This window comes from Passer domesticus, chromosome 14 (genome assembly GCF_036417665.1).
Source record: "Passer domesticus isolate bPasDom1 chromosome 14, bPasDom1.hap1, whole genome shotgun sequence".
NCBI classification, from domain to species: Eukaryota; Metazoa; Chordata; class Aves; order Passeriformes; family Passeridae; genus Passer; species Passer domesticus.
In genome coordinates this window covers 13526076-13550653 of record NC_087487.1, presented here as the reverse complement: position 1 = coordinate 13550653, position 24578 = coordinate 13526076, and the positions used below count along the sequence as shown (strand labels likewise).

The 24578-nt window shown below is 43.9% G+C and overlaps 1 protein-coding gene across 11 annotated transcripts in view; it reads left to right on the top strand.

Annotated features, from left to right (window-relative positions):
• The window catches only part of AGBL1 (AGBL carboxypeptidase 1), a 365053-nt gene that overhangs the window by 258390 nt on the left and 82085 nt on the right, over positions 1–24578 (top strand). For 9 of the 11 annotated variants that reach the window (XM_064388763.1, XM_064388762.1, XM_064388760.1 and 6 more), the window contains one exon: positions 2959–10891. The exons of 1 other annotated variant lie outside the window; for it this stretch is intronic. In XM_064388763.1, coding sequence (XP_064244833.1) covers positions 2959–3265 — 307 coding nt within the window. In that variant the 3' untranslated portion in view covers positions 3266–10891. Of the gene's footprint in view, positions 1–2958; positions 10892–18094; positions 18249–24578 lie in introns of those variants that run through there. One more of the 11 variants, XR_010347512.1, reaches the window with a different exon arrangement.

Here is a 24578-nt window from a genome sequence, read left to right as displayed (position 1 = left end):
TTGGCAATCCTGTTCCTTACCATGTTTCACCAATTGCATGGAAGGGGATGGTTTCTGTGATGTGGGGAAGCACATGCAAGGACTGGCACTTGGCTGGTGGAACTGGCTGGCTCCTCCACGTGCCACAGGCTGCCACCTCTCCTCTTTCAGAAGAACCTGCTGCTTGGAACCACAAAGCCCATTGGTGTTGCTTTGTAATGTGTTTTAAATCTTCCTGCAGCACAAAGTGAATTGTTGGGATGTAAAGTTCCGTACAGTGCAGAGATGTAACTGGTTTGTAGAGTTTGTTAATGTGATAAAGATCCTCTCACCTTTGAAGTCAGCAGTGTGGCTGCAGCCTGTGTTGGCAGCAGGAGGAGGTTGGTGCCATTCCTTTGCTTTTTGGGAGCTCACTGTGAGACCTGTGCTGGTGGCTCTGGTCCAGGGCTGCCACTCCAGGCTGGAGAAGCCGCTGCTAAGATCAGTGCTAACTGCCTTGCTCGTCACTGCCACAGCAAAGGAGCAAAGGACAGAGCTAATGAGGAAGAAAATCTTCTTTCCTGACCTCCAAGCAGGGTCTAAGCACATCCTAACTCATGGGGAACCTCTTTCTGCACCACAACTGCCCCCCTAAATTGAGCTCTCTTGGTGTTTTGTGTGCAGTGCAGGCAGGCAAAAAGGGGGAGCTTTGGAAGTCCATTACAAATGTTTTAAGGAATAAATGCTTTTTTCCTAAAGAATATCCCTTCAGTCTTCAATGTAAAAAAATGGCAGTTTTGTATTTTTTGTCTTTCATTCTCTGTTTGTCGTCTTCCAGACTTCCCTTCATTAGCAAAGTGTTTTTGTGGTAGGAGGTATTTTCCCTTTTTTGTCAGAAATACAGTCCTAAAATAATTTAAATTATTGAAAAATTCAGAAGATCCTGTTATTTGGGCTTCCCGAATTTAAGTAATAATAGGGACCTTTTCCCCCCCCAATTATCCTGTTAATGCAAATGTTTGACCTTCAGTTCCTAGGCTGCAAGCTGCTCCATCTGTAAAATATCAGTGAGTTGGGTAACAGCTATGTTCTGTCCCAATGGCATTAGCAGCTCCTTAAGAATGTACAAGTGCAATATTGAAAGTAGGTATGCTTTGGTTCTTTTTGATTGCAAATCTGCATGAGCAGGGCTTATAAATGAAAATTCTGGTTCCCCTGGGTTTAGTCAGCTTTGAACATTATCATAGGTACTCAGTATCATGGTAATTCATGCCATGCCTGCATATGAAAATTAAAAGAAGAAATTAAACCCACTGGTCAGACTCAGCTGGGACCATTGCTGTTGCTGTTTGTGCTGGGAGGATTGTCCTGGTTTGTTTGTTTTGTTTCATGTCACATCCTAATTTTCAGTATGAGTTCTTCCTGACCCAGATTTCTGAGCAGACTGAAGTAGAGCCAGAAACTGTAAAAGTGCATAATTATTCTTTTATTTATTTTTAAGCTGTACAGCTCTATTAAGCTTTCAGAAAATCCTTTATACCCAGCCTTTGAAGTAAACTAAGCCAGAGATCAGCCTGAGAAGGAGATGTGGGTTGACACTGCTTTTTTCTGCTGCAGAATACTCTGCAGTTAAGATCTAGAGTCTCAGACCTAGGAAAATCTTACACCTTTCTTGGAGTGCAGAAGAGGGGAGGGATCAATGTATGCAAAAGCAATACTTTAAACTTTTGGTATGTTCTGAAACCTCACTTGCTGGCACTGCTGTGTAACAGCTGAAAGCTGGAAGATTATTCTGGTTACTGGCATGTAAGTGAGCAGACCACACATTAAAGCTGTGTATGCTCCATCTGCCAAGCCAGTCATTCTTCCCAGCTTGGGACAAATTAAAAAACTCTGGCCCAGAGGTGGAATATTATTATTCCTTTCCCTGTCCCCCAAAGCAATACATTCCCCTGCTCTGAGTCTGATCGAAAACATCGACCTGGAGGTGAAAAATGCACTATCTCTTCCCCTGATTCATCCAAACTGTGACCCAGACTGAAATCACAGACTTCTTTCTGGTCTCAAAAAATTATCAAGTTGCCCTCATGGGCTGAGAGCCAGATGGGATGCAGGCAGCTTGGGAGGAGAAGGACCTCCAGAACCACGTAATCTAGTGGTCACTTTTCTGCCATAAATATTGCACCAGGCAAACCTCATGCACTGTGCATTGAAAGTGGGCATGCAAGGAAAGCCTCTGTGGCCATGCCTTTGAATAAATGGCAGGAGGCCAAGGTGGGGTAACTTGCCTTTCTGAGAGCCAGATGATGTGGCTGTGACCTCCACTTTGAGTCTTTCCTCAGCCATTCAGGCTTGACTCTGAGTTTGGCCCTTCCCCAGGAAGCCACGCTATCAAAACCTTTCCATGTTCTTCACAAAACACAGCCTCTCCTGGTGCTTCTGCCCTCCCTGCAGCCACTGTGCTCGAAGATCCAAGAGGCTCAGTTTTTTGCATGTGCTGCCTCTTGTTAGCAGTGCTCTGAGCATTCACAGAACAGGAGGAAAAGATGCCAAAGCACTTCAACCACCTGGATTAATTAGGTCTTACACTAAATGTGGAACTGCAGTGAGGGGGATGATGATTAAACCAGCAACCTTCTGGAAACTGAATACCTTCTTCTCTGCTATATTTCAGCTTCTGCAACCTTTGTTAGTGCCTCAAGGCAAGAATGGTATTGTCTGTATGTAAAGCACTCTGTTTCTGTATTAGCAATAGCTGTAATAGTGATGGGAATAATAATGCTTTACTCCTGAGAGGTCAGTGAGTATCACTCTTCATTTTATCATTCTCATTGGTGAGACAGACACAGAGACACACCAGAGCTTGTTTATTACCACTCCATCCCTTACTAACAGAGCCAAGGTTGAACCCAGGAAAAGCATTTCCCTGTTGCTTGCTCTTCCCCCTGAGAACACCTCCTCCTTTGGTGACGGCCAGTCTCTCTTGTGGTTTTTCTGCAGAAGGTGCAGTAACAGCAGCCTGGAGTCTGATGATGAACCTCCTTGTGCAGAAGAGATTGATTATGACACTGCCAGTAGCTCTGATGGTGAAGAGGAATTCTTGGAGCTAGACCAAGAGATCCAGGAGTGCCTCTCGTGTGTGGAAGGCGAGACAGAAGATGAAGGAGTGACCACAGGACAGACATGCAGCTCCAGAGCTCTGAGGGAGCTCTACATTTCCAGCCAGCCAGCACCCAACAGCACAGCTCTTCCTCTGGGTTCATCAGCATTGGGGCTGTGCCATGGGTTTGAGAGCAGTCCTGTGTGAGCAAGGCTGCGACCTGCAGAGCTGCAAGAAAATGGGTCGCTGCTCATGTTTGCCTGTTTGCCAGCTTCAGCACCCTTCCCAGATGTGTTGCTCCTGGTTCTGAAAGGAGAGTTGACTGTATGTTTGTGTAATTTGTATACACACATCTGCTGAGAACAACTCCTTAACTTTGTACCTGAGGCAGAGCGAGGGGCCACTAGCCCAGGTGGTACCATGTGAGATCATCCATTCCTAAACACAATCTCTGGTTTCATGGCTGCCTCTAGCATATGGTTTCATACAGATTGACCTAAGGAACAGTTTTTGAGACCAAGGAATAAGAGATGATTCTCTTTTTCTGACTTTAGGCAGCCTTTGCCTGGAGAAGTGACAGTTATTGATGCCTTTCACCAGAGCTCTCTGTTGCCATTCTCTCTTGAGCTGTAGAGCATGTCTCTGATTTCTGTCTGATCAGAATTTTTACAGTGCATTCAACAGGTTGGGTCAGGCTGTGCATATTTCTGAGATGGCTGTATCTCAGCAACAGCCTGGGAAATCCAATGTGCCACAATAAGGAAAGCAGCAGTGACAATTCCTATAGATCCTCTGGAAACTTAAGGTAAATTCACCAATAGATTAGTGATGGTGGCAAAACCCAGGAGTGAATTTAGCCCAAGCATCAATTAGAACAGTTTCTTTAATCCCCAAATGGAGAAAAATTAGAGATTTCTCTTAAAATTGCCTCCCAGTTCCCGAGAATCCAGCACAGACAGAGAACCCACACACGTGTTCTGCATCTCTAAAGAATGAAGAGATGTCACTTCATCTCGCACTTCACGTTGCCTGATCTTGCCAAGTGTCTTAGACTCTGCTGCTGCAAATGGGGAATTGCCCTGAATCCAAATGGAGCTAATTTTAAGATGCAAGAGGCTCCCAACTCTGTCACTGCTTTGTGAGGCTCAAGGACAGGGATGAATGTGCTGAGTGTGTTGTTGCATTACAGCCTGCAAGGACTCCAGTGATTACCAATGATGATTATTATTAATATTGATGCATTATTAAAAGCACCGTGTCATCTTCCTTGTTTTATGCTGGTTTTGAAGAGAATTCCTAGTGCAGAACATGAAATGCTCTGATGTGTTTCTGAGCACCTTTCCTCAGACTACCTAGACAATATTTTCCAGCAGGAGGTTGCTCTTTAGATAAAAAGCTTCTTCCTGTCCTGCTTGGTTTTCAGTATCCATGGATCTTAAAGTCTTCCCTGGCACAAAGAGCTCCCTGTATCTCTATCTCTCTAGGATGCTGTTCAAAAGACAGGCAGCTTGGGTCCTTAGAAGCTGAGCTTCTTAGCCCAGACTAATTCATTAGGTGTGGTGTGTGCCTCTGTACAGATGTCCTGTTCTGCTTGGTTTAGCATGCAGCTTGTTGCACACAATACTGAATTTTAATAAAAGGGTGGCTCACAGGAAGGGACACAAAAGAGGTGAAACAGGTGTTCCCATTATAATAGTTTGTATAATACTGCTTCAAAGCTTATTAATAAAGAAACAATGTTTGTGCATAATTAACTTAAAAATCCAGTGTTTGTAGGCATGACAAAAACTTGACACTGTGCTAGGTACTGATGGCAGTGTACAAAAGCCACGCTCTGGGGTGTTCAGCATACAGCACTTCCCCAGAACACAGGGTAAAAATTACTGTTGTACATATCTGTGTCATGGATGTTTGCACCCACTTTGCTTTCTGTATCAACACTCCACAACAGTAGCTGAAGTGTGCCTACCAAGGCTTGCCAGTGGTAAACCCTATAGCAAAGAAAAAAAAATCTTCTTAAATCAGCATTTTCCTTAATGAGATACAAATATTTGGGCTATAATATTTGGCTTTTTAGCTGTTTCATTCTGAGGTTTTTTTTTTAAATAGGGGGAATTCAGTTCAGTGGGAAAATTCTGTGCTGGTGACTAAACTGTGCAGGAGTAGTCATAACATAATAAAAGATATATCTTCCATGTGTGGAGCCAAATATGTATGAGTAGTAGCACCATTTCAGAGATCCCTGTGCTGCAGGAGGTGGGGAGATGGCAGAGGTTCTCAGGGTGTTTTCAGTGTCTGGGATCCAAATGCAGCAGCTGATCTGGGAGCAGTGTCCCTGGACATCAACCACACCTGCATAAATGCTGCTGTGTGGTGTGAAAAACCTGGTCAATCTTTTCTCCCTGCCAGCATCCCATGCCTGTACCCAATAACTTGTCAGCAAGTGGTGAGGGTGCTGCAGAAGGCAGGGGGCAGGAGAAGCCCCCAGCCCAAGGGTGAGGAAATGCAGAGGGACACATGGGTGACCAGCCACTTGGGAATGGCACCTAGATAACTTCAGGAAAAGCAGTTTTGTGGGCTGCCTGCTTTTTTTTTTTTTTCCCCAGGAACTTCTACACAAGGAGCAGATGCTCCTCTTCTTTTGACAGACCTCTAGAGGTCAGGAGAATGCCTCCGTGCGCACTGCGCGCTCCGCGCTATTAAAATTCTCCCTGAGTCATGGTAATTAAGCAGAGCTAGGCTCTGCACAGAGGAACGGAAGTGCATTGACTTTAATAAAACAAAGTGTAAAACAACTTTAGATTAACTCCAGCCTTGTTTATTCTTGCACACTTGTCATTCTGGTTTGGTATCCCCCAGTGAATGAAGCCCTTGTCCCCTGCGCCGGGGCCCGTCACCTCACTTCAGCCTGCGAAGTGCTGAGCACTGAGAGCAGTGCCTTTTCTTGCTGTCGCTAGCTAATCCCAAAGAATTTGGAAACAGCCGACCGAGAAAGGGAGGGAGAGAGGGAGGAGAGGGCAGTCGCCCTGCTCCCCAGCGTTTTGTCCTTCCTCAAGAGTCAGCAAGGCTGTCAGGTTGAGACTCAAGCCAAATATTCCCATAATGGCCAGAAGAGATGGTGTCTTAGAGGCGCTCGCCTGGTCCCCAGTGCTGCAGCAGTTCTGGGCTCCTGCCAGGCACATTAACTTTTTTTACTGATGCCTTTTGTCTCACGCTGACTCTCTTAGAGGCTCTGAATGGCTGTGCCCTCCTTCCTCCCCCTGCAGTTGACATGACGTGGGTGGAAGATGCTGTGCTGAGCCCTGCACTACACTGCACCCTCTGTCTCAGGCCCTCACCAGCTCTTGGGTCTCCCGGCCACAATAGCCCTTTCCTGCCAGAGATGATCCCAAGGATGCCTTGCCAGCGTCTAGTGAAATACATGTGTTTGTGTGTGTAAACCTCTGGGCTAAAAAATAAATAATTAAACAATAAAAAGAAAAAAAGAATCAAGTCAGCAAACTGAAGGAAGAACAAAATCTAATTAGTTTTATCTGTTGTTTGTTATGAGGCTGTCAGAGTGCTCTATCCCCTAGTTTTACAGCACTCTGGAAAATAACAGTGATAATAATAATAAACAACCGTGCACTGGGTTGTTTTTGAAGCAGGCAGGAAGCAGATTAAGGAGGGGGAAAGACAGCAGCCCTGCTCCTCCACTGCTTCTCTACTGCTGCCAAACAGCAGAGATGTGGGTGATAGAGCTATCTCCTGTCTTATCTGTCCTTGGACAAGATCCACTGCCCCTATCCATCCCTTAGAGATGCAAAGCCTGAGTCACAGACTGTTTGGCAGCAATTTGGGACACTCATATTATATTTCTTTCTTTGCCACAGATCTCTTATGTGCTCTTGACCAATTTGTTTGTTCTCCCAGTTTCTGTTCCATTGTGAGATAAAGATGGCAAATGTAGTAGTAGTGAAAGTGGGTGTTTTTTGAATAAGGAGGGGCAAAATAAAGATATAAAACTGCCCAGGTATTTGCTCTATACTGATTTCAGCTGATGAGATGGGAGCTGGAATTACTCTGCAGGAGTGTGGTGGAAGTTGCCATCGCTGGTTTCCACTTCAATGATGAGCAGTGATGATTTGTTAGGACATTTCTCTTTAAGCTGTGCTGGATAATTTTAAAAGCCTCTTCTATCAGGTTGTTATCAGCCCATCCTGTCCCATGGCCTGGTCCTTACAGTGTGGAAACTTTCACTCCTGTTTTAGTGAGAGCAGGATTTGACCTTCTGTTTGAAAACACTTGTATGGTTTTCCAGGCAGAGGGTTGGACACAGGGCTTGTCTAGTTGAAGATAATATGCAAAATCTTGGAGAACTAAAAAGCCTATCCATGTAATTGCATTGGGAAAAGATGAAGGACAAGGTTAAAGAAATAACGTATAAATCAGAGAGGAAGGAGAGGACTCAGTGCAAGGAGAGGAATGAAGAGAACAGGAGGAAATAGGAGTAGGGGGCATTTGGGGGAGACACAGGCAGAGAAATGGGAGAATTGTTCCTATTTGTGCATCCTCTTCCGTCCCCAGATAATGTGTCAGTATTAGTGCTACCAAGAAACAGCCCTCTTTACTGTAGAATAAATCTGCCACTGTATTCCCCACTCCAGAAACGGCAGCCAAGTCCGTATCCTCAGCGCTGCATTGTGCTCTGGGGTCTGTGAGTGCTTTTCATGAGGGTTGAGCCTCTGTCAACCCTGGCCTTGGGCTTTCTCTCCAGGGACTCACATCCTCAGACAGGTCCTGGAAGATACGTGGCATATTGTTGTTGATGGAGCAGTTTGTGGCTACTTTCTTCATCTTTTCTTTTTCCTGCTCCTTTTATTTCCCTTTTAAAAAGTGAGAGAACAGAAGAGAGAGAGAGAGAGGAAGGAGAAGGCAGAAAGAAGTGCCCTGCTATGAGTCTAGCACCATCTCCAGAAAGATGGCAAGGCAGCTATTTTAGCATCAGGGGCTTTTTTAGCCTTTAATTAAGCTGCTTGTAGCTCATGCACAGACCAGTGAGAGGGAAGACAAATCTACCACTAAAAAACAATCATCACTTGGATGCTCTGGCAATAACTCCAGTGTCAGTAAAGTGCCTTAGCCTTTGGCTAACTGAGCTCTGGGCACTGAGGGGCTGGCTCCTCACCAGCTGATGTAATTGCAATCACAACCCTGTTTTCTGCCCCCTTGCTCCTTAAGGCCTGACTGACGGCTCTCCCTGAATGGTTTCCAGTGCATGCTCTGGCAGCTCCTGCCTTTGCCTCGGCATTTCCATAAAAAGCCATTTAGCTTTTCTGTGTTTGTTTCCCTGTCTGTGAAGTGGGGTTATTAATATTTATTTTCGGTGAAAGGGGTCACAAAGAGGTTTAAATCTCCTGTGTTTACAACACAATTTGATATCCTTAGAGAAGGCAAACAGGAAGGATTAATTGCTGCTTCCTTCATATATCTGCCATCACTGAAATAAAAATCCTGCCCATTACTGGGATCACTGCTAACTCCTTCCCAGGAGCTGCTGTGTTTCCTTTGGTCTCTGTGGAAGGTGGCACAGGTGGGCCAGACAAATCCTTGAGGTGAAAGCACGGACAGTGTTGACAAAAACTTCAACTTTTTTTACAGCCAGCCGTCTTCCAAGAACCAGGCAGCATGCTGGTTAGTGAGTTAGGAAAATGGGAAATTTAATAGAGGTGAAAATGAGGCACTTGGGAGAAGAATGGAGCAATCTGGTAAACATCTGAAATGTCTCTGCCCAAGGGCTAGGAGTGTAAGGGCTAAACAGGAACAATATAAAGCCTTAGTACATATACCAAGCTAGGAGTTAATCAGCTTCCCAGACACATGGAAAAGAGAAAGTAGGAACAGCAGAAGAAGGATTAATTGGCTGTGAAACGTCAGGGAATTGGTAAGTTGAGTCAAGGAAAAAGGAATACAGGCCAGCAAGCACTGACTTAGAGATTAGAGCAGAGGTGCAATGACGAGATGTCCTAAGGCAGGGAGAAGAATAGAACAAAAGAAAAACACTGAAAGTGTGTGAGGACCTCATTAATGCCTTAAAATGAGAAATTAATTGTTTTTTGAAAGTTCAAGCAGCAGCAGACTAGGAATGAGAAGAGAATTATACCAAAGCACGTGTGGATGAAATCAAGAGGTCCTGGCAAAGAATGAACTAGAGGTAGCTACAAGGGAAGAAAAAGAAATCCTATAAATATGGTGTAAAAATGCTAGAAGGAATAAAACTGTAAAACTATGTACCACAGAAAGAGAGCACAGAAGGAGAGCAAAGGGTTGGATTCATCATTGCTTATTTGACTCCCCTTATCGCCAAAACAGTCAGTGCTAGATAAATATAACAGAAGTCACACTGATTGGGGTATGAGAATGGGCCAGAGCCAAGGGGTGTGAATTAAAGAACCCTTACACGGAGTGAATTCAAACTGCTTGACCTGAGGGAATTCCCCTGCAGGCTGTCCAGTGAAAACAGTCTGTGAACACTTGGGAATGAACTTCAAGAACTTCTCCTATATCAAGAGGGTTCTTTAGAGTTGAAAAGGGCAAATAGGGTATTTGTTTGTGTGGATAGAAAAAAAACCCGAAGAGCCAGGAAATTTAAATCAGCCAGCTAAGCTGAGTCACTACAGAGAAACCTCAACAAATTATGAAACAAACAATTCATTAGCTGCTATAGGATAAGAAGGTGGTAAAAGAGAATCAACATGGATTTGTCAAGCTGATCTAATTCCTTTCTTTTATTGGCTAATTGGCTTAGAGGATAACATATGTCTTTGCTTTAGGAAAGCTTTGAATACTTTCTTTTCATAAAGAATTAAAGTAATATGGTTTATATGAAGTATTTGTAAGGAAGGTGCATATTAGCTGAGGAATTACTTATGAGAGACAGGTTTCATCTCCAAGAACATTAGCTTTCTAGAAGTAAGGTATCTGGAGAAAAGATAACTGAGAGGACCTTGTCAATGTCTATCAGCATCTGAAGGGAGGGTGTCACAGAGATGGAGCCAGGGTCTTCTTCCTGGTGCCAAGAAATAGCAAGAAAGGGAATGAGCAGAATTGGGACACAGGAAGTTCCACCTGAATGGGAGGAAGAATTTATTTCCTGTGAAGGTGCCTGAAAAATTGAATAGTTTGTCCAGAGGGGTTGTGAATTCTCCTTCCCTGGAGACATTCAAAAGCCATCTGGGCATAATCCTGAGTGACACATTTTGGAAGACCCTGCTTGAGCAGGGAGGGTGGACCAGATGATCTTCAGTGGTCCCTTCCAACCTGACCCATCCTGTGATTCTGTGACTTAGTCTAAATTATTCTGTACAGTGTAAATGTAGAGAAACAGGCATCCCCACAGGATCTACATCCTAGGATATTGGGAAAGGATCATTTGTTGAGCTGTTTCCTTGCCTTGTTAACTTCTGAGTGAAGTTACACTACCAGATCAGACAGGACTCCTAGCTTTAAACCCACTCCAAGAAGAAATCCCACAGTCATACTTGCAGGGCATTATTTTACTTAAATAACAGAGAAAATACAATGGAAAATCCATTTGCTTTTTTCAGAAAATCCCGTATCTTTTTGTTGAAGTTCAGCTTCATGTTCATACACCTTTATTTACGTGAACACATCTGCCAACCTCACCTTCAGCCTTTCCAGCACAGGGCTCTGCTTCAGAGCTGCCCACACCCATCTCTGTAATCCCATCCTTTTCTCACTCCCCCAGAGCTGAATACAGAGAATTCTGATGATCTGGGGGGCTGCATCCCAGAGGGAACCGGGATCAGACCAGGCACTCTCACTGGTGGCTGATGTCCAGGTAGATGCCAAGAGCCCTGGAGCAGGGAGCTCACACTGAAGCCACTGTGCCAGATGGCCTGAGTGCTCTCAGTTGTAAGAGCTGCTTTGTACTTTTTAGCTTTACTGATGCAGAGAGAACATTTTGAACTGTCTAAGCCTTCTAACCTTGTATCATTGGCACACGAACAGCAGCAGCACACTGTTGAACATAATAACAAGAGGGAAAGAGCTGTGGAATTAAATAAGAATTTAAATCTTAGGGTTTGCAGCTCAGAGCTAGAAGCTTTAGCTGTGTTATTTCCAGGAATTGGTTGAGTCATGTTTGAGAATAATGGATAAGATTAATTCCTTCGTGACTGTGGCTGAATAAATTATTTGCCAATAATGATTTGACTTCTTCTAGCTGCTTTTTCTAATGTGTATGATGCAAAAAAATATTTGCTCTATTCTGGATGTATGCGCTGGGTATGGTGCACTGGTCCTTGGTATCTGGCAGTGAATTTATTCCCCAAAGACAATTTTCAATGGGATTTACCCCAGAGCAACCGAGTGCAGGATTTGATCCTGCATTCCTGTCATATTCAGAATGATTCATTTTTCACCTCATCAAGTAGGAAGATAGAAGAGAGAGGGAAAGTTATTTCACTCTGCACAACAACCCCTTTTCTTCAAAGCATGATCTGCCACAGAGCCATGAGCAGGGCCCGTGGAGGGACATGACAAATGTTGCTTGGCAACTCCACGCCACTGATGGGAAGAGCTCTGCAGGCTGAGCATCACAGAGGGACCCAGGGAGAGTGAGACAGAGGCACACCAGGATGCTTGTTTGTGTCTGGCCCTGTTAGAAATGACACCACTCATGCCCTGGTAATTGCTGTAGACAACAGACAACAAAGTCTATTCTGCTGGGTGGGAGAGTGATTGCAGGTCATAAATGCTGAAGGGTCCCCTGCCCACTCCCCAGGCACAAAGGGGCTTTGGATCTATTTATATCCTGAAGGTCAATGAATTCTTCCCAGTTTAGCTAGCTGTGAGCAAACCTTAAAATGGCTCAGAGACGCTGCTGCTTGGTTAAACACCTACAGGGAACCAAAAAAAGCCTATTGCCCTTTGCAGCATCACACAGCTACCTTGGCACTTGTCACAAGTGTCAGGGGGTAGTGGTGGTGCAGCCCTGACAGTCTGAGGGTGCCAGAGAACCCAAATTTGCAATGAGGCTGGTTGTTAAAACTGGGCAGCAGGCACAGTATTCCTTCATCAAGTTTTGTCACTGTTGAAGGATCGTAAATTAAATGGAACTAGATTGGTCTCGCAAAGCAAACCCCCTGTGGCTCATATGTTAGCACACTCTGCCAAAATCTGAGTTGCTTTCAGCTGCAACTCCAGAAACACCTCCCTTTGTGTACCTACACACAGACCAGTATTTGGTTTATCAGGCCTAATGCTGGCACCAGGATCAAAAGATCTTGGTGCAAACTTCATAAGGAGTTTAGTAGAAATGGGATTTTGGGTGCAAAGGAATATTCTGTTTGAAGTTCTGCTTCCCACAGTATGATTCTGGGGAGAATAAAGTGCTCACTTTACTCTGATTTTGTGCAGATTAGACTTTTCAGCAAGCCCTGAAATTTTGGACTGAGAAGGGATGTTTGCAGAGAGCTGGCTTTGCCTAACAGCCTGCAATTGCAACAATCCAAGAGTTTTGTTTATGGAAAGTGCCCAGACTGTAGTAACACTGCAGGTGTGATCAAAAATCACTACATGCCTTTAAAGGTTTTGAACAACCTGTGTAGACAACACATGTGAAATATCCTCTGTTGTTCAGTGTTAGAGGATTTTTTTTTTTTGAGTAACATATTGTCTTGGCTGTTTCGAAGTAAAAGAAGCTAACGATTTCTAATGTGTATAAAATTTTGGATTTTTTCTTTTTCAAGCTGTCTACTGCACCTTACCATCTGCTGGAATTGGTGGAATAGCCCTTCATTTTTGGAAGTGTTGTTTATTTTCTTCTCCAAGATGCAGCTCCTCTACCCAAATATGATGTCTCCTCATTGGCTTGCTACCTGGGCACAAGCTTCAGTAGTTTGAACAGTTTAATCCAGGTGTGACTCCTTCTGGCCTTCATTTTTTCATGCTGCTATGGAAATTTCACTGAATCACAGGCTATTGCTACTTGTGGCTACATATGGCACTGCCTTAAAATGTGATGGAAAATTTCAGCTTCTGACTACAACGAGATACACCATCATTTGTCTTCATTTTATGTAAATAAGTGAGTGTTATATGAATTGTTGTTGCTCTCTGTTTGTTTGGTTTTTTTTTTCTTGGTTTTTTTAGTTTGAGGCTTTGTCTTCGTAAACCTTTCTCATTTTTTTTCACTCTCTCTTCTTTCAGACTAATGGAAACAATTATATGTTTTTTTCTGGGGAGAGTTTCCTCACCCTATGGCACACTCAGCCTTATTCTGGTTTTCCTTCCTCAGTTTTTGTGCTGCTCTACTTCCTTTCCTATTTTCCATTTTCCCCCTTCCTTCACAAAGATGTACCAGGTCACAAAGACCCCAGTGCCTGCACCCCAGGAAATCTTTGGTTTGGTCTCTTGTGCAGAACACTTGTCCCACTGATTGCCTTTGGTCCTGCCTGAGGAGAGCAGACAAGGATGTCTCTATGGCATGGAGGGCAGGGATTACAGAAAAGCATCTTTCTTAGGCATTTGAGGCCACACCTGGCCCCTCTCAGAGGTGTCTGTATCTCTTCAGATGAGCCACTCCATGACCCCTGTCCCTGACTCACTCGGATCTGCCCAGGCAGGTGCCAGGGGCTGCCCCAGAGCCCTGTGGGTGCCATCCTGCTGCTGGTTCAGCTGGCTCTCAGCTTCCACTTCACATCCTACATGCAGTATTCATAGAGACCAGCCAGAGGAAGCTGGGATTTAGATTTCAGTCATGTTTCTAATTCCTTTGGTTTCCTGTAGCTTCTCCCCTCGAGGCATCTCTCCTGAAGGCCCTGCTCACTCTTGCTTTCCTTTCACTGATGCTCAAAGGCAGTGTAGAAAGAAGGCAGCTGAGGAAGCCACAGCTTCTTCTTGCCAGTCTGTCTTGCCAACACCTCTGGGGGCAGAGTGCCAGCTCTTGCATGGCAGAGTTATTATACCTTTTTAAAAAAAATTGCCTTTGATTAAAATGTAAGGGTCCCATCTTTTTGTTGTCATTAATGTGGGCTGCAGGCTATGGGCCTTTGAAGTGTTTCCTCTTGGCTCAGCTCCATGTTCTTTCTTTTTCTCCCTCATTTTTCCTTTTTTTTTTTTTTTCTTTTCTCTCTTAATTTCAATTTTCTCCATTATCTGCCCTTTCCAGCTGAGGGTGAGATTTGTTAATTTTCACATGCTTGCAAAAACCTGGCTGGCACACTCCAGCTCCCTGCCAGCTTCTACACGGGCAGCCAGTCACAGGAGTAAGCAAACAGGCAGCACATCTCTCTCCTGGGCTGCCCTGACCCTGCTTGGCTGCTCCGGTGGGGAAGAGGAGGGAATTGCACACTTACCTTGCCAGAAGGGCTCATCCCTTTGCATGAACACCACTTAGCAGGGCACAACTGAATGCTCTGCTGTGTTTAATTAAGGAGATCCAGAAGTGTTTTATTTGTGATTCCAGGCCTTTATAGGCTGATGGAATCCTTCCCATCCCCTAACCCCAAGGTCAGTATTTTATTTCCTAGCCTGAGTGGAATAAAAGGACAACAGGGTGAACCTTAATGTCCCCTCAGGTACTTCCACCTGTACTAACTGAGCTGATTGCTAGTTTGGGTGTGTCCAAAGAGGAGAAAATAAACTTTCAAACTTACTTCTCTCTCCTCTGCTCAGAGTTGAGGTCTGGGCAGTGGAAATGACAGGAATGTTCATCTCTTGGTTGCTTAAGGATTCCCAAAAGTTGAGAAAAGGTGTAAAATGAACAAGTGCCTTGAGCAAGGTGGTGCTGCAGATCAGCTGGAGAAAATGCAGCTCTCCTGAATGAAAGCCCAGGGCCCCTGGGACTGTAGTGAGAACTCTCCTGTAGGCTGTCCTTCGTAGGTGCCATGCAGAAGCCAAAATTTCATTACATTCCTGCAACCATCTGCCTTAACCTTTGTCATACTTAATCCCTAGTTTCTGCTCCCATAAAAGCACAAGTGAATGCCTATAAGTAGCTTCTCTTTATCCCTCTCACGAAAGACTGCCTGCATGAGGTTTCTGTCTGTCTTTAAGGAGGAAGAAGTTGCTCCAGATATGGGCAGTCTCTTAGCCAAGGTGCTCACCCCAGTTACAGGTATAAATCTGACCTGAACTCCTCACTGCTGGGCCAGCAGAACTGCTCAGGGAGGGAAAACAAAGCAAAATGAAAATAAAATTGATAGTTAAAACTAAGGATTAATAGCAAGTTAATTAATATTTTGGATTTCAGTGTTGTTTAGATATACCCTGCCCCTGAAATATCAGGGATATTTCCCCTGATCTGCATTGACTTAGGATACTAAACCATCCAAACATTGCACCTCCCTGGAGTTTGGCTTCAGCATTGGGATGTGGAGAATCTGGAGTGTTCCAGCTTCTTCCTGCCTTATCCAAGCACTCTATAGAATGCTTTCATTCTCTTCCTAGTATCCCTTCCCCTTTTCCTCTCAAGCACAGGCATCATTTCCTTTTACAGGAAGATGCTTTCTCCCAAGCATAATTTTTGGAGTCTTCCTTTTGTGTTCTTCAGGCTGAAAGTTCCTCTTATTTTTTTCCCCCATAGAAAAGAACTGCTAACTGGTGGAACTGATTTTAAAGTGAATAAAGAGAATTCTCCAGCTTTACATCTTCTCATGACTCATGACTCAAGAACACACCAGAGAGCTCCAAAACTGTCCAGTGATGCATCTCTAGCATGCTTGTCTTAGAACTGGAAGGTGAGATTTCCATGTACAGATCTATGTGGAAATGCTTTAACTGCTGCCCTGTAGTCACTGCACAGAAGCTCACACAGATCCATGTTAATGGGGATGTTGGATCCCAGCTGGATCTGGTTTCTGGGGCACAGATATCAGCACAGAAAATCATGGGACAGTGAGATGGTGGCAGCTCACCCACTTCAGGATGCACACAAAGTTCTCTGCTCTCTTGGAAGAGGAATTCCAAATTCAGCCATCTTCTTAAATTACTAGAGTTTAATAAGTCACTGAACAAAGGTCAGGGCCTTCATCCCCAGGTCATGTCAAATGGGAGATAGGATGGGTGGAGCTGAAACCTCTTCTGCTAGCACCTAGTAACTTCTATAGCTGTGCTAAGTGGATTGTGTATCCCTAGCTTCATAGTGAGACAGAGCAGACTAGACATGAACTGTCTGTATCTGCCTGGATGCATTTGAATCCCATTTATGCTCCTGCTCAAATCCATGGGCCATCACAGGGCTGGATGCTGCCCTTCCCAGCAGGCCTGGGGTGAGTGCTGCCAGCAGTGACATGAAAAATCTGCCCAAGCTCAGCACAGCCCATTGGGACTCTTGGATTTTTCCTCATCAGACCTATGTCTTTTTTCTTCCAGAAATGAGAGGGTGATGAACATGACACTTGGGTTGCCATGGGAACACAGCATGATGTTTGTGTTAGCTGTGCTCCTTCCTGCAGCCAGAGCTTCTGGCTCCAGAGGTGGCTGTGACCAGCACTGGTGGCTCCTGGCCAGGTCTGCCCACAGGCTCTCCCAGGAGTCTGGGTTTGGGGGGGTCAGACCCCTTGTGTTATGAGAGGAAGATCTGAAGTGACAAGTCACTGACAATTAGGAAGATCTGTCTGACTGTTGGGTGGGAAAATGATGAGTCCTGGTTGAAACTTCTGCTGTAAAATCTTGCTGAAAATCATGAAGAGGGTCCACAGGGACCTAAAGACCACTTGGCTGCTCCTGCACAGGGAATAGCTTGAAGTTTTTAGTGTCGGGGGGAAATGGAAGCCCGAGTTCTCCTTGAAACTCTGCTACAGGGGCAGTTCTAACATCCCAGGGAACATGTGAGGGGCCATGGAATTTCTACCCCACTCCTTCTTCCTGCAGGTTTTTATATATTCCTTACCCCTCTCCTGTCTACCCTTAGGGCTTTCCTGAGTCTCAGCTTGGCAATAATCAGGAAGCACTTTCATGCTGTTACAAAGCCATTTGGAGCTTTCAGAAAGACAATTTGGGAGAGACGACTCATTGTCACTGCTATTTTTCTCCTTTCACAGACCTCCCCTTATATCCTTACCTAATACCATTTTATCAGGGACAGAAATATATTTGTAAAGCTCTCACAGAAGAAAGTTTTACTGAAGCTAAGGGAGAGGGTGATGATGCAATCCTGCTTAAGTGACAGGTGAAAACCATAGTCAGTCTGTCTCACTAATGTGGTGATTTGAATAGGAATCAGAAAGGGTGGGAGCTCTCAGGAGGAGATAAAGGGAGCCCAGTTAAAAACAGCTGAGATACTGCTGGAGGGAAGGAAAAAGGTGAAGATGAAGGCTGTGTTGCAGGCAATATGGATTCTCTTAGGGTCTATGAGAAAGAGTGAAAAATACCACCAAGGGAATCCAGCCAGGCAGTTATAAACAATGATAAAATAGACTTTAGAGGAGCAGCTTGCAGCATGGTAAGTGTTAGTCTTTAAGACCTGTCAGAAGTTTGGTAGAGAGTAGCAAAATCTGCAGAAATAGATTAGGAATGTGAAGCTTGTTGCTAGAAAAGAAAATTTCTTTTCTGACTGTCATAAATCTTTGCCTCTTCACCACTTTAGCTGCTTCCTGCATTCCCTAAGCAGGCTTAGTGCTCATACATGGCCAGAGGGTTTCAATTTGAGCTCCAAATAATAATAATAATAAATTCCATAAAGTGATTCCATGTGGAGAGGGGAGATAATAGTGCCTTGTGTTTACACAGTAGGTTCCATGAGCCTTTGGGCTGGGTAGGCTGAGGAGCAGTTTCTCACCTGCTGCTGAAGTGCAGCGTGCTCTGGGGTGACATTGCACCTGCTCTGCAGTGACTGCACCAGGGCAGGGTGGGGGAAACTGCCCAGAATGGAGCTGCTGAGAGAAAACTGGGTAAAGAAAGGGAGTGCATTTCTCCGTGCTGGATTTTAGCCAGGATGCTGAAGTTAAACACCTGGTTAATTAATAAAAAGAGCTGGGGCACTGGAATCTGTGCTGTTTTGTGAAGATGAACATGGCTCTTCCTTTACAGCTTCATTGCCACGAGTCCCAGGACTTTGCTGAAATTGGCCTAGCTGAGTCTTGAAAGGCAGCCGGTGTTTTTCCTCATGAAAAGTCTTTCCCAGATGCAAGCCAGCCCAGCCTGCCTCCACAGAGGGCTCAGTGCCTGTCCTACCCAGATCAAGGTATGTAATTTTGTTTCATCTGGTGTAGGAGAGCAGGAGCTGCATGATGAGAGAGAGATCTCATCCTTCATGTTAGCAGGAGAATCAAGTCTTTGGGAAGGGCAGAGAGAGGAGCATGTCTGTTCTCACCTCTTTCCCTGTGATTGACTTGGGCTGCCTCATTCCTGTCTCCATGTGGAAAGGTCATCACAGCTTCTCTGTCCTGGGATTGGCTCCTAAGCCAGGAGCACTGGGACTTGGTTCTTGTAGATGATGAGAATCTCTCTGTTGAGAGCCGGCTCTGTTGGAGTGAGAGGACCTTGTGATGGCTGACCAGTGTAATTTTTGGTCAGCCATCTGGTGGGAATTATGTTCTTAAAAGCATATTTTACTTAGAGGCTTTGGCTTACTGGAAACAAAGTCTATCTTTGGGTTTGCATGCTGGAATCCCTGGAAAGCATCCCCTCTACTGCCTCTGTCCACAGAAGTTCTTCCTTACTCTGCTTTACCTGACTGATACAGGGATTGTCCCTGTACTGAGGCTTTTACTTCTGGTGTTCTGAGTGTGAGGGGCCATGCTTAGCAATGTGTTGGCTTTCTGCAGGGACAGACAGAAGTGTGGCTTTTCCTTTACAGTATTGTCCAGTTGAGCTGTTCAACCGCACCAACTGCTCTGACCTCTGGCTGTTCCATTTGCTCCCCTATTTCAGTTAGAGAAATATACAATCAGTTCAAAACCTCACTGTAGTCAAATATCTTCTCTTTTTATTTTCATTTACAAAAGCACAATGTTACTAGAATTAGCTCTGCTTGCCAAACAGATGAGCATCACCCTGTTTACAGAAAGTTCCCTGTCACAGGCATGGGGTTTTATCCCTGCAAACCTCTGCTAGGGATATGGTGTACTCTGAAAACATAAGCTGAGGCTTTGACTTCCCGTCAAAATTTGAATCAAATCCAGGGTAAAGGGAAGGACCTTGACATGCTTCCCATAGCTGGACTTGTGGGAATTCCCTTTGCCTGTTTTATACAAGATTGCACAAGGGAGAGGTTTAACACCTGACATTCATTCCTTAGGGAAGGACTCAAAGCTTTTCCTTGCACTACCTTGGACACATTCTCAGGCTAAACAGCTGAGTGTGTGTACAGGGGCCTCAGTGACATAGTTCCAAGAAGACAAAAGTTGAGGTCTGCCCTCCTGTACTGGCAGGAGGAGGCACTGCTGCCTGTGACTCTAAAGCAATTATCTGCATATCCTGGCTGGAATCCAGCTGAACTGGGTGTAGAATACAACCTTCAGTTACATGCCCTTGGAGGTCATCTCTGGATTGTCCTTCTGCTTGCTCGCAGATTAGTGTGCTGGTGTGGAGCAGGAGAGGGCTTGAAATGATGCTTGGAGTCCTCCCTGTCAGAAAGTGGAAGACAAGTGGGATTTTTGTTTTCCTGATAGAGGAATTTGCTACATTCAGTTCCTGACTTTTTGAGGTGCTGAAGGAGCACTTGTGTACTTTGCATCAGAAACTGAGTTGTGGAATGCACTACATTCTCCCCTGTCTCCTTTTGACCTGGTTAAACCAGTGATGGTTGAATTAAGATGGAAGAATATGATGCTCTTGTTTTCCATCTTGATCTTTCAGGTTTTCCACCATCATCTTTTTGAATGCTTAACAAACCCAAAGCCTCCTGCTTCCCAGGGACCATCTGGCTAGGCTCTATCTACAAAGTCCTGTAGCTCTACCAAGTTCAGGGTCATTAAATTACTCCAAACAAACCTTTCTCTTGTGATTTCAATTGGATACAAAAACGACCTTTACTTCCTGCCTGAAGCTCTCTAATTGACAGTGTTGGTGGGACACCTGTTGTCCACTGAGGCTCCTGTTGGTCTCCCAGCATCAAGGCACAGCTCTTTCCTTTAGTTCTGCAAGCAACAAAGCACTCCTGCAGTCCTCCCATATGTCTCATATACTGAGTGTTCCACCTCTGAGAAAATCTCCAAATCCCCAGTGTGGGGGATATGGATATATATTTTCATGAGGACTTTGGTTTTTGTAGCCTTCAGTTGAATTTTTGCTTTGTGAGAGGTTTTTTTTTTTCTGTTTTGTTTTGGGTCTTTTTCCTTTTCTGATTCCATCCCTTTGCTCCTAATCCCACCACCTGGTATGGCTCACACTGCAGAATCTCTCTGCTTCCTCAGTGTATACGCCCTTCAAATATTTGTAGACATTTATCACTTCCCCCTCTCTGCTTAGTCATCTCTCTGCCAAGCTAGACATATTTAGTTCTTCTAATCTTTCCTTGCAAGTGAGTCCCTCCAGCACTCATAATTCATTTCTCCTTGCTCTTCTTGGTATATTTTCCAGTTTGTCAGTACTTTAAGAATTTCTTATTTTGTGGTGGTTTAATATGAGCAGACACAAGGAGAAGAAAAGCTTCCTGAGGACAGAAGGTTTTTTTTGGCTCCAAGTCACTGGGAATAGATAAGAGTGGGTAGTTCTGGGAATTCCTGCTGCAAGTTCTGGGTGGGTGTCTGGGATACAGAATGGGTCCCCTCTTCTCTTCTCTTCTGAATTTCTCTGTTCCCTATCCCTGAAACATGTAACAAATTATATCAGCTAATATTTTGGCTGGTCTGTTTCTAGATTTCTTCTATTAAAAGAAAGAGACTTGCTCAGCTTTCCGTTCCCTGTGTCTCTGTCAGGCTAAAGGCTTTGCCTAGGAGTGATATTTTTCTAGTGGGCTGCAGGGTGCAACTGCTTCAGAGGTAGTGGGTGCATCTTAGCAGTGCTGAATTTCTATTTCTCAGCTTTGTTCTTCTCAAATACTGGCAGGCATGGTGCCAAAGGATCAGCAGAGAGCAGCCAGCTCCTTTTTATCTCAGGAAGATTTTTTTCCCTTCTGGACATTTGTTTCTGCTGTGTCCAAGCCATATAAAAAGAAACATAATTTCAAATGGATCCTAGAGCCCAGATGGACTTTTTTCCTTTAAATAACCAACTCAACAAATTCTTTATTAGAACCTTGTTAATTAAAGCTATACCCCAGGAGGATAGGCTGGAGATGCTGTTCAGTCTCCACCTCTCGTACTGAACTCCACAGTGGTTTTTGAGGCATTCCTGGTATCTCACACTGATGGCAATTTGTGCTGTCTGAGATTACATGACGTGAGCAGAATTGAAAGGAATGACAGGGAGCAGCAAGTGTTCCTTCACTCATTAACTACAGCAAGGTCTGCAGATTTGCTGTCTGTATTAGGGGCTTTTTTAATATTCCCCGTCACCACCTAGTGACCTGCAAGGGAGCAGCAGTTTATCTAGCCAAGAGATTCTGTCAAATTTGCTACACTGAGATAGGTGTCAGTATCAAAATGCTCCCAAAACCAGGATAAAATCCATAGCAAACCTGCACTGTCTGCCTACCTTTACATGGTGCAGTCTAGATTTCAACTGCAAATACAAAACCAATGTGTTTTTTACACAGGAGGAATGAAAAGATTTTGCTTTCCTTGTATTATCACCATCTTCCCACCCAGACTAGATACTTATCAAGAATCTGTCTTCTGTTTAGATTGTGTCCTGAGAACATTGAGTTTAAGTAGAAATGTGTTGGCTGGGCAGGAAATGTTTCTCCATTGTGCATGAAGGCTGTTTGGGTCTCTTAAGTCAAACTACAGAAGGAAGGGGAAAGCAGAGCAAACAAAATAGTGTTGGTTGGATATGGGAATACAATATTCTCTGTATCCAGCCCATGTCAGTCTATGCCACCAGCTAGCTGATGCTTCTGTATCATCATAAAATGTAGAAACAAGGAACCCCAAGCTTCTTGAGCAAAGAGAAAAAGCTGCTGTTGCTTTGACAATGGATTGACTTTCCCAGCTGCTTGTGGGAGCAGCCTTGGAGAGTCACACTGAGCAGTACATTACAGATCTACACACTGGATATCAAAACAGAGAGAGAAGGCATTTACTGTCACTTGCAGGGTGCCTTTCTCCCTTCTAGCTGCCAGAACATTCAGAAGAATTAAACAATGTGACTTTGTGTGGAAAAAGAAAACACTGCCTCTATCAGAAGCTTAGGCAGGAGTGGCAAAATCATTGTGAAGAATGGCTAGAAAGAAAAGCAAGAGGCATTTTCACTAGCCCATACTCAGATAAACTTGTCGTGGGCCCTGATTCTTGAAGCAGCACAACGTCATCTACTTTAGCACCTTCAAACTGCTGATTAGCATCATCATCCCACTGCAGGCTGGGCTAGCCAGCTGCTGCCTTTGATGCAGTTGCAAACGAGCTTGTCTTTCCCAGAGGAACTGGCAGTCGAGCTGGCTTCAGTTTGTCTACTGTCATTCACATATAGGAGGGTGGGGTGTTTTTTTTCTGTTTGTGTTTCTGCTTTATAAGAATATGCAGTTGCTTAAGATCCATTTGGTTGACAAAGTGTTTTGCAAACAAACTGTACATGGGAATCACTTTGTTCGCTGAAATGCAAAGCAATAATTTTTATTGTGGAATCTCGGGAGACAGATGTGGTTCAGTACAGCATGACTTTAAGGATTTGGCTGACTAGAGGTGGGATTACTACCATATTTAAAGCAAAGCATACATTCAAAAGCTTTAAGCTGAAGTTTATTCTATGCAAATATTTGACAAGTGGCCTCTCATTTAAGCACAAATAAAAGTATTGAAGCTTGCACCATTTATAGCTGTTGGCAAAAGAAAATTGTTTCTAAACAAGTGTCTGTGAAGTATAATGGCTATTTCTCCCCATCATAAGTTCCTTTGTTATCTTGCTTGCCCCATTGACTCTTAAAAGAAAAGTGTGCAGGAATTTTATTTATTCAGTCCCTCTTTTAATGTTTTCTGAACTTCTGATCTTTAGTGAGAATTTTTATGTCTTTTTGCCTGAAATCAGCTCTGTATCAGTTAAAGTTCTTTGAGCTTAAATAACTAATACAAGGGCAGATCAGGTTTTTCCTTGCTCCTGCTCCCCAGGTGTTCCTGAGCAGAGATGTTCAACCCCTGGCCTCATTTCCATTCATTGTAATGGAGTGATAACAAAACGCATGGCCGACTTCTCTAATTAGTCTCGTGTTCCTCAAGGTCTTTTGTTGTTCCCTGATATTATTTCTTATAGTTTAGCTTTTTGGGCTTTGTTGGTATTTCCCTAAACACCCCTAATAGTTCTCCCCATCTTCCAAATTATCTCTTTGGGCATGAACTGATATATAGCAAACAAAGCAATGCAATATTCATCATTAATTGATCATGATCTCTCCTGGTTTTGTTGTTGCTGTTGGGTTTTATTTTAATTCCTGCTCTGTTTAGGGGAAATTGTTTAATTTTATTCAATACCCTAACTTTTAAATTTTTATTAAACTATAATGCAGATATATATTCAGTGCAGCTTTCATGAGTTTGTTTTCTTGTGGATTGTTGATCTCATTTTAATTAAAATAGGGAAAGCATAGAAAGGAAATTAAAATAAGAATAAAAATAAACTGTTGGTTGTCCCTCAGTTCAACTGGGAGGAAAAGGTAGGGGATAGGGATTTAAATGCAGTGTATCATCATTCTGCTTTCCCATAACCATTACAAAAGTGAAGAAAAAGGACCTGTGCCTGTAGAGGATGGAAATCTACAGCTCTTCTCATACTGAGAATCAGCCTCCCAGGAGACTCTGCCTCAGACCAGGTTTGTTCAAGGGAAGCCTTATTATGTGGAATTGTGTCAAATGGCGAGGAGGGGTTTAAAGAGATAATCAGAGTCCTCCAGCACTAATTACCTGTGCTCTATTGAAATCCCTATCTCCATTCAGATCCTTTTTACAGGAACATGTCAGAGGAAACAAATGAAGTGTGGTTCTGCAAGAGCCAATTGAGATGGTAGAGACAGGGAAGTCATGGATTAAAGCGAGCGACTTTTCGGGACCTACCGTAAAATTTGACTTGGTTCTTCCCGCCCTCTCTTCTTCTTTTTGCATTCATGCATTGAAACATAACAAGAAATCTCTGCATTTCTCATGCCTCCTTTATTCTGAAATCTCTAGGCTCTTTGCAAATATTAACTGTAAAATTTCACAGTTATCTACCCATCTATCCAATCTCTCTCAAAGCATTTAACTGTTCCCAGCACAATTCAAAGGGATGGCGATGAACAGAGTATAATAAGTATCAAAACAGTTTTCAGCAAAAGCAAATAATTTAATCAGTTAGAAAATAATGAAGGACTCATGATTTAGCATTGGAAGGAAGTCAGAACATCAGCTGTCAGAAGAAGGGTATTGCTGTTTGACCAATGCTCGTTGATAACGTTCAGGATTAAAATTATTGGTATTTTTTTATCAAAGGCATTAAAGTTTGC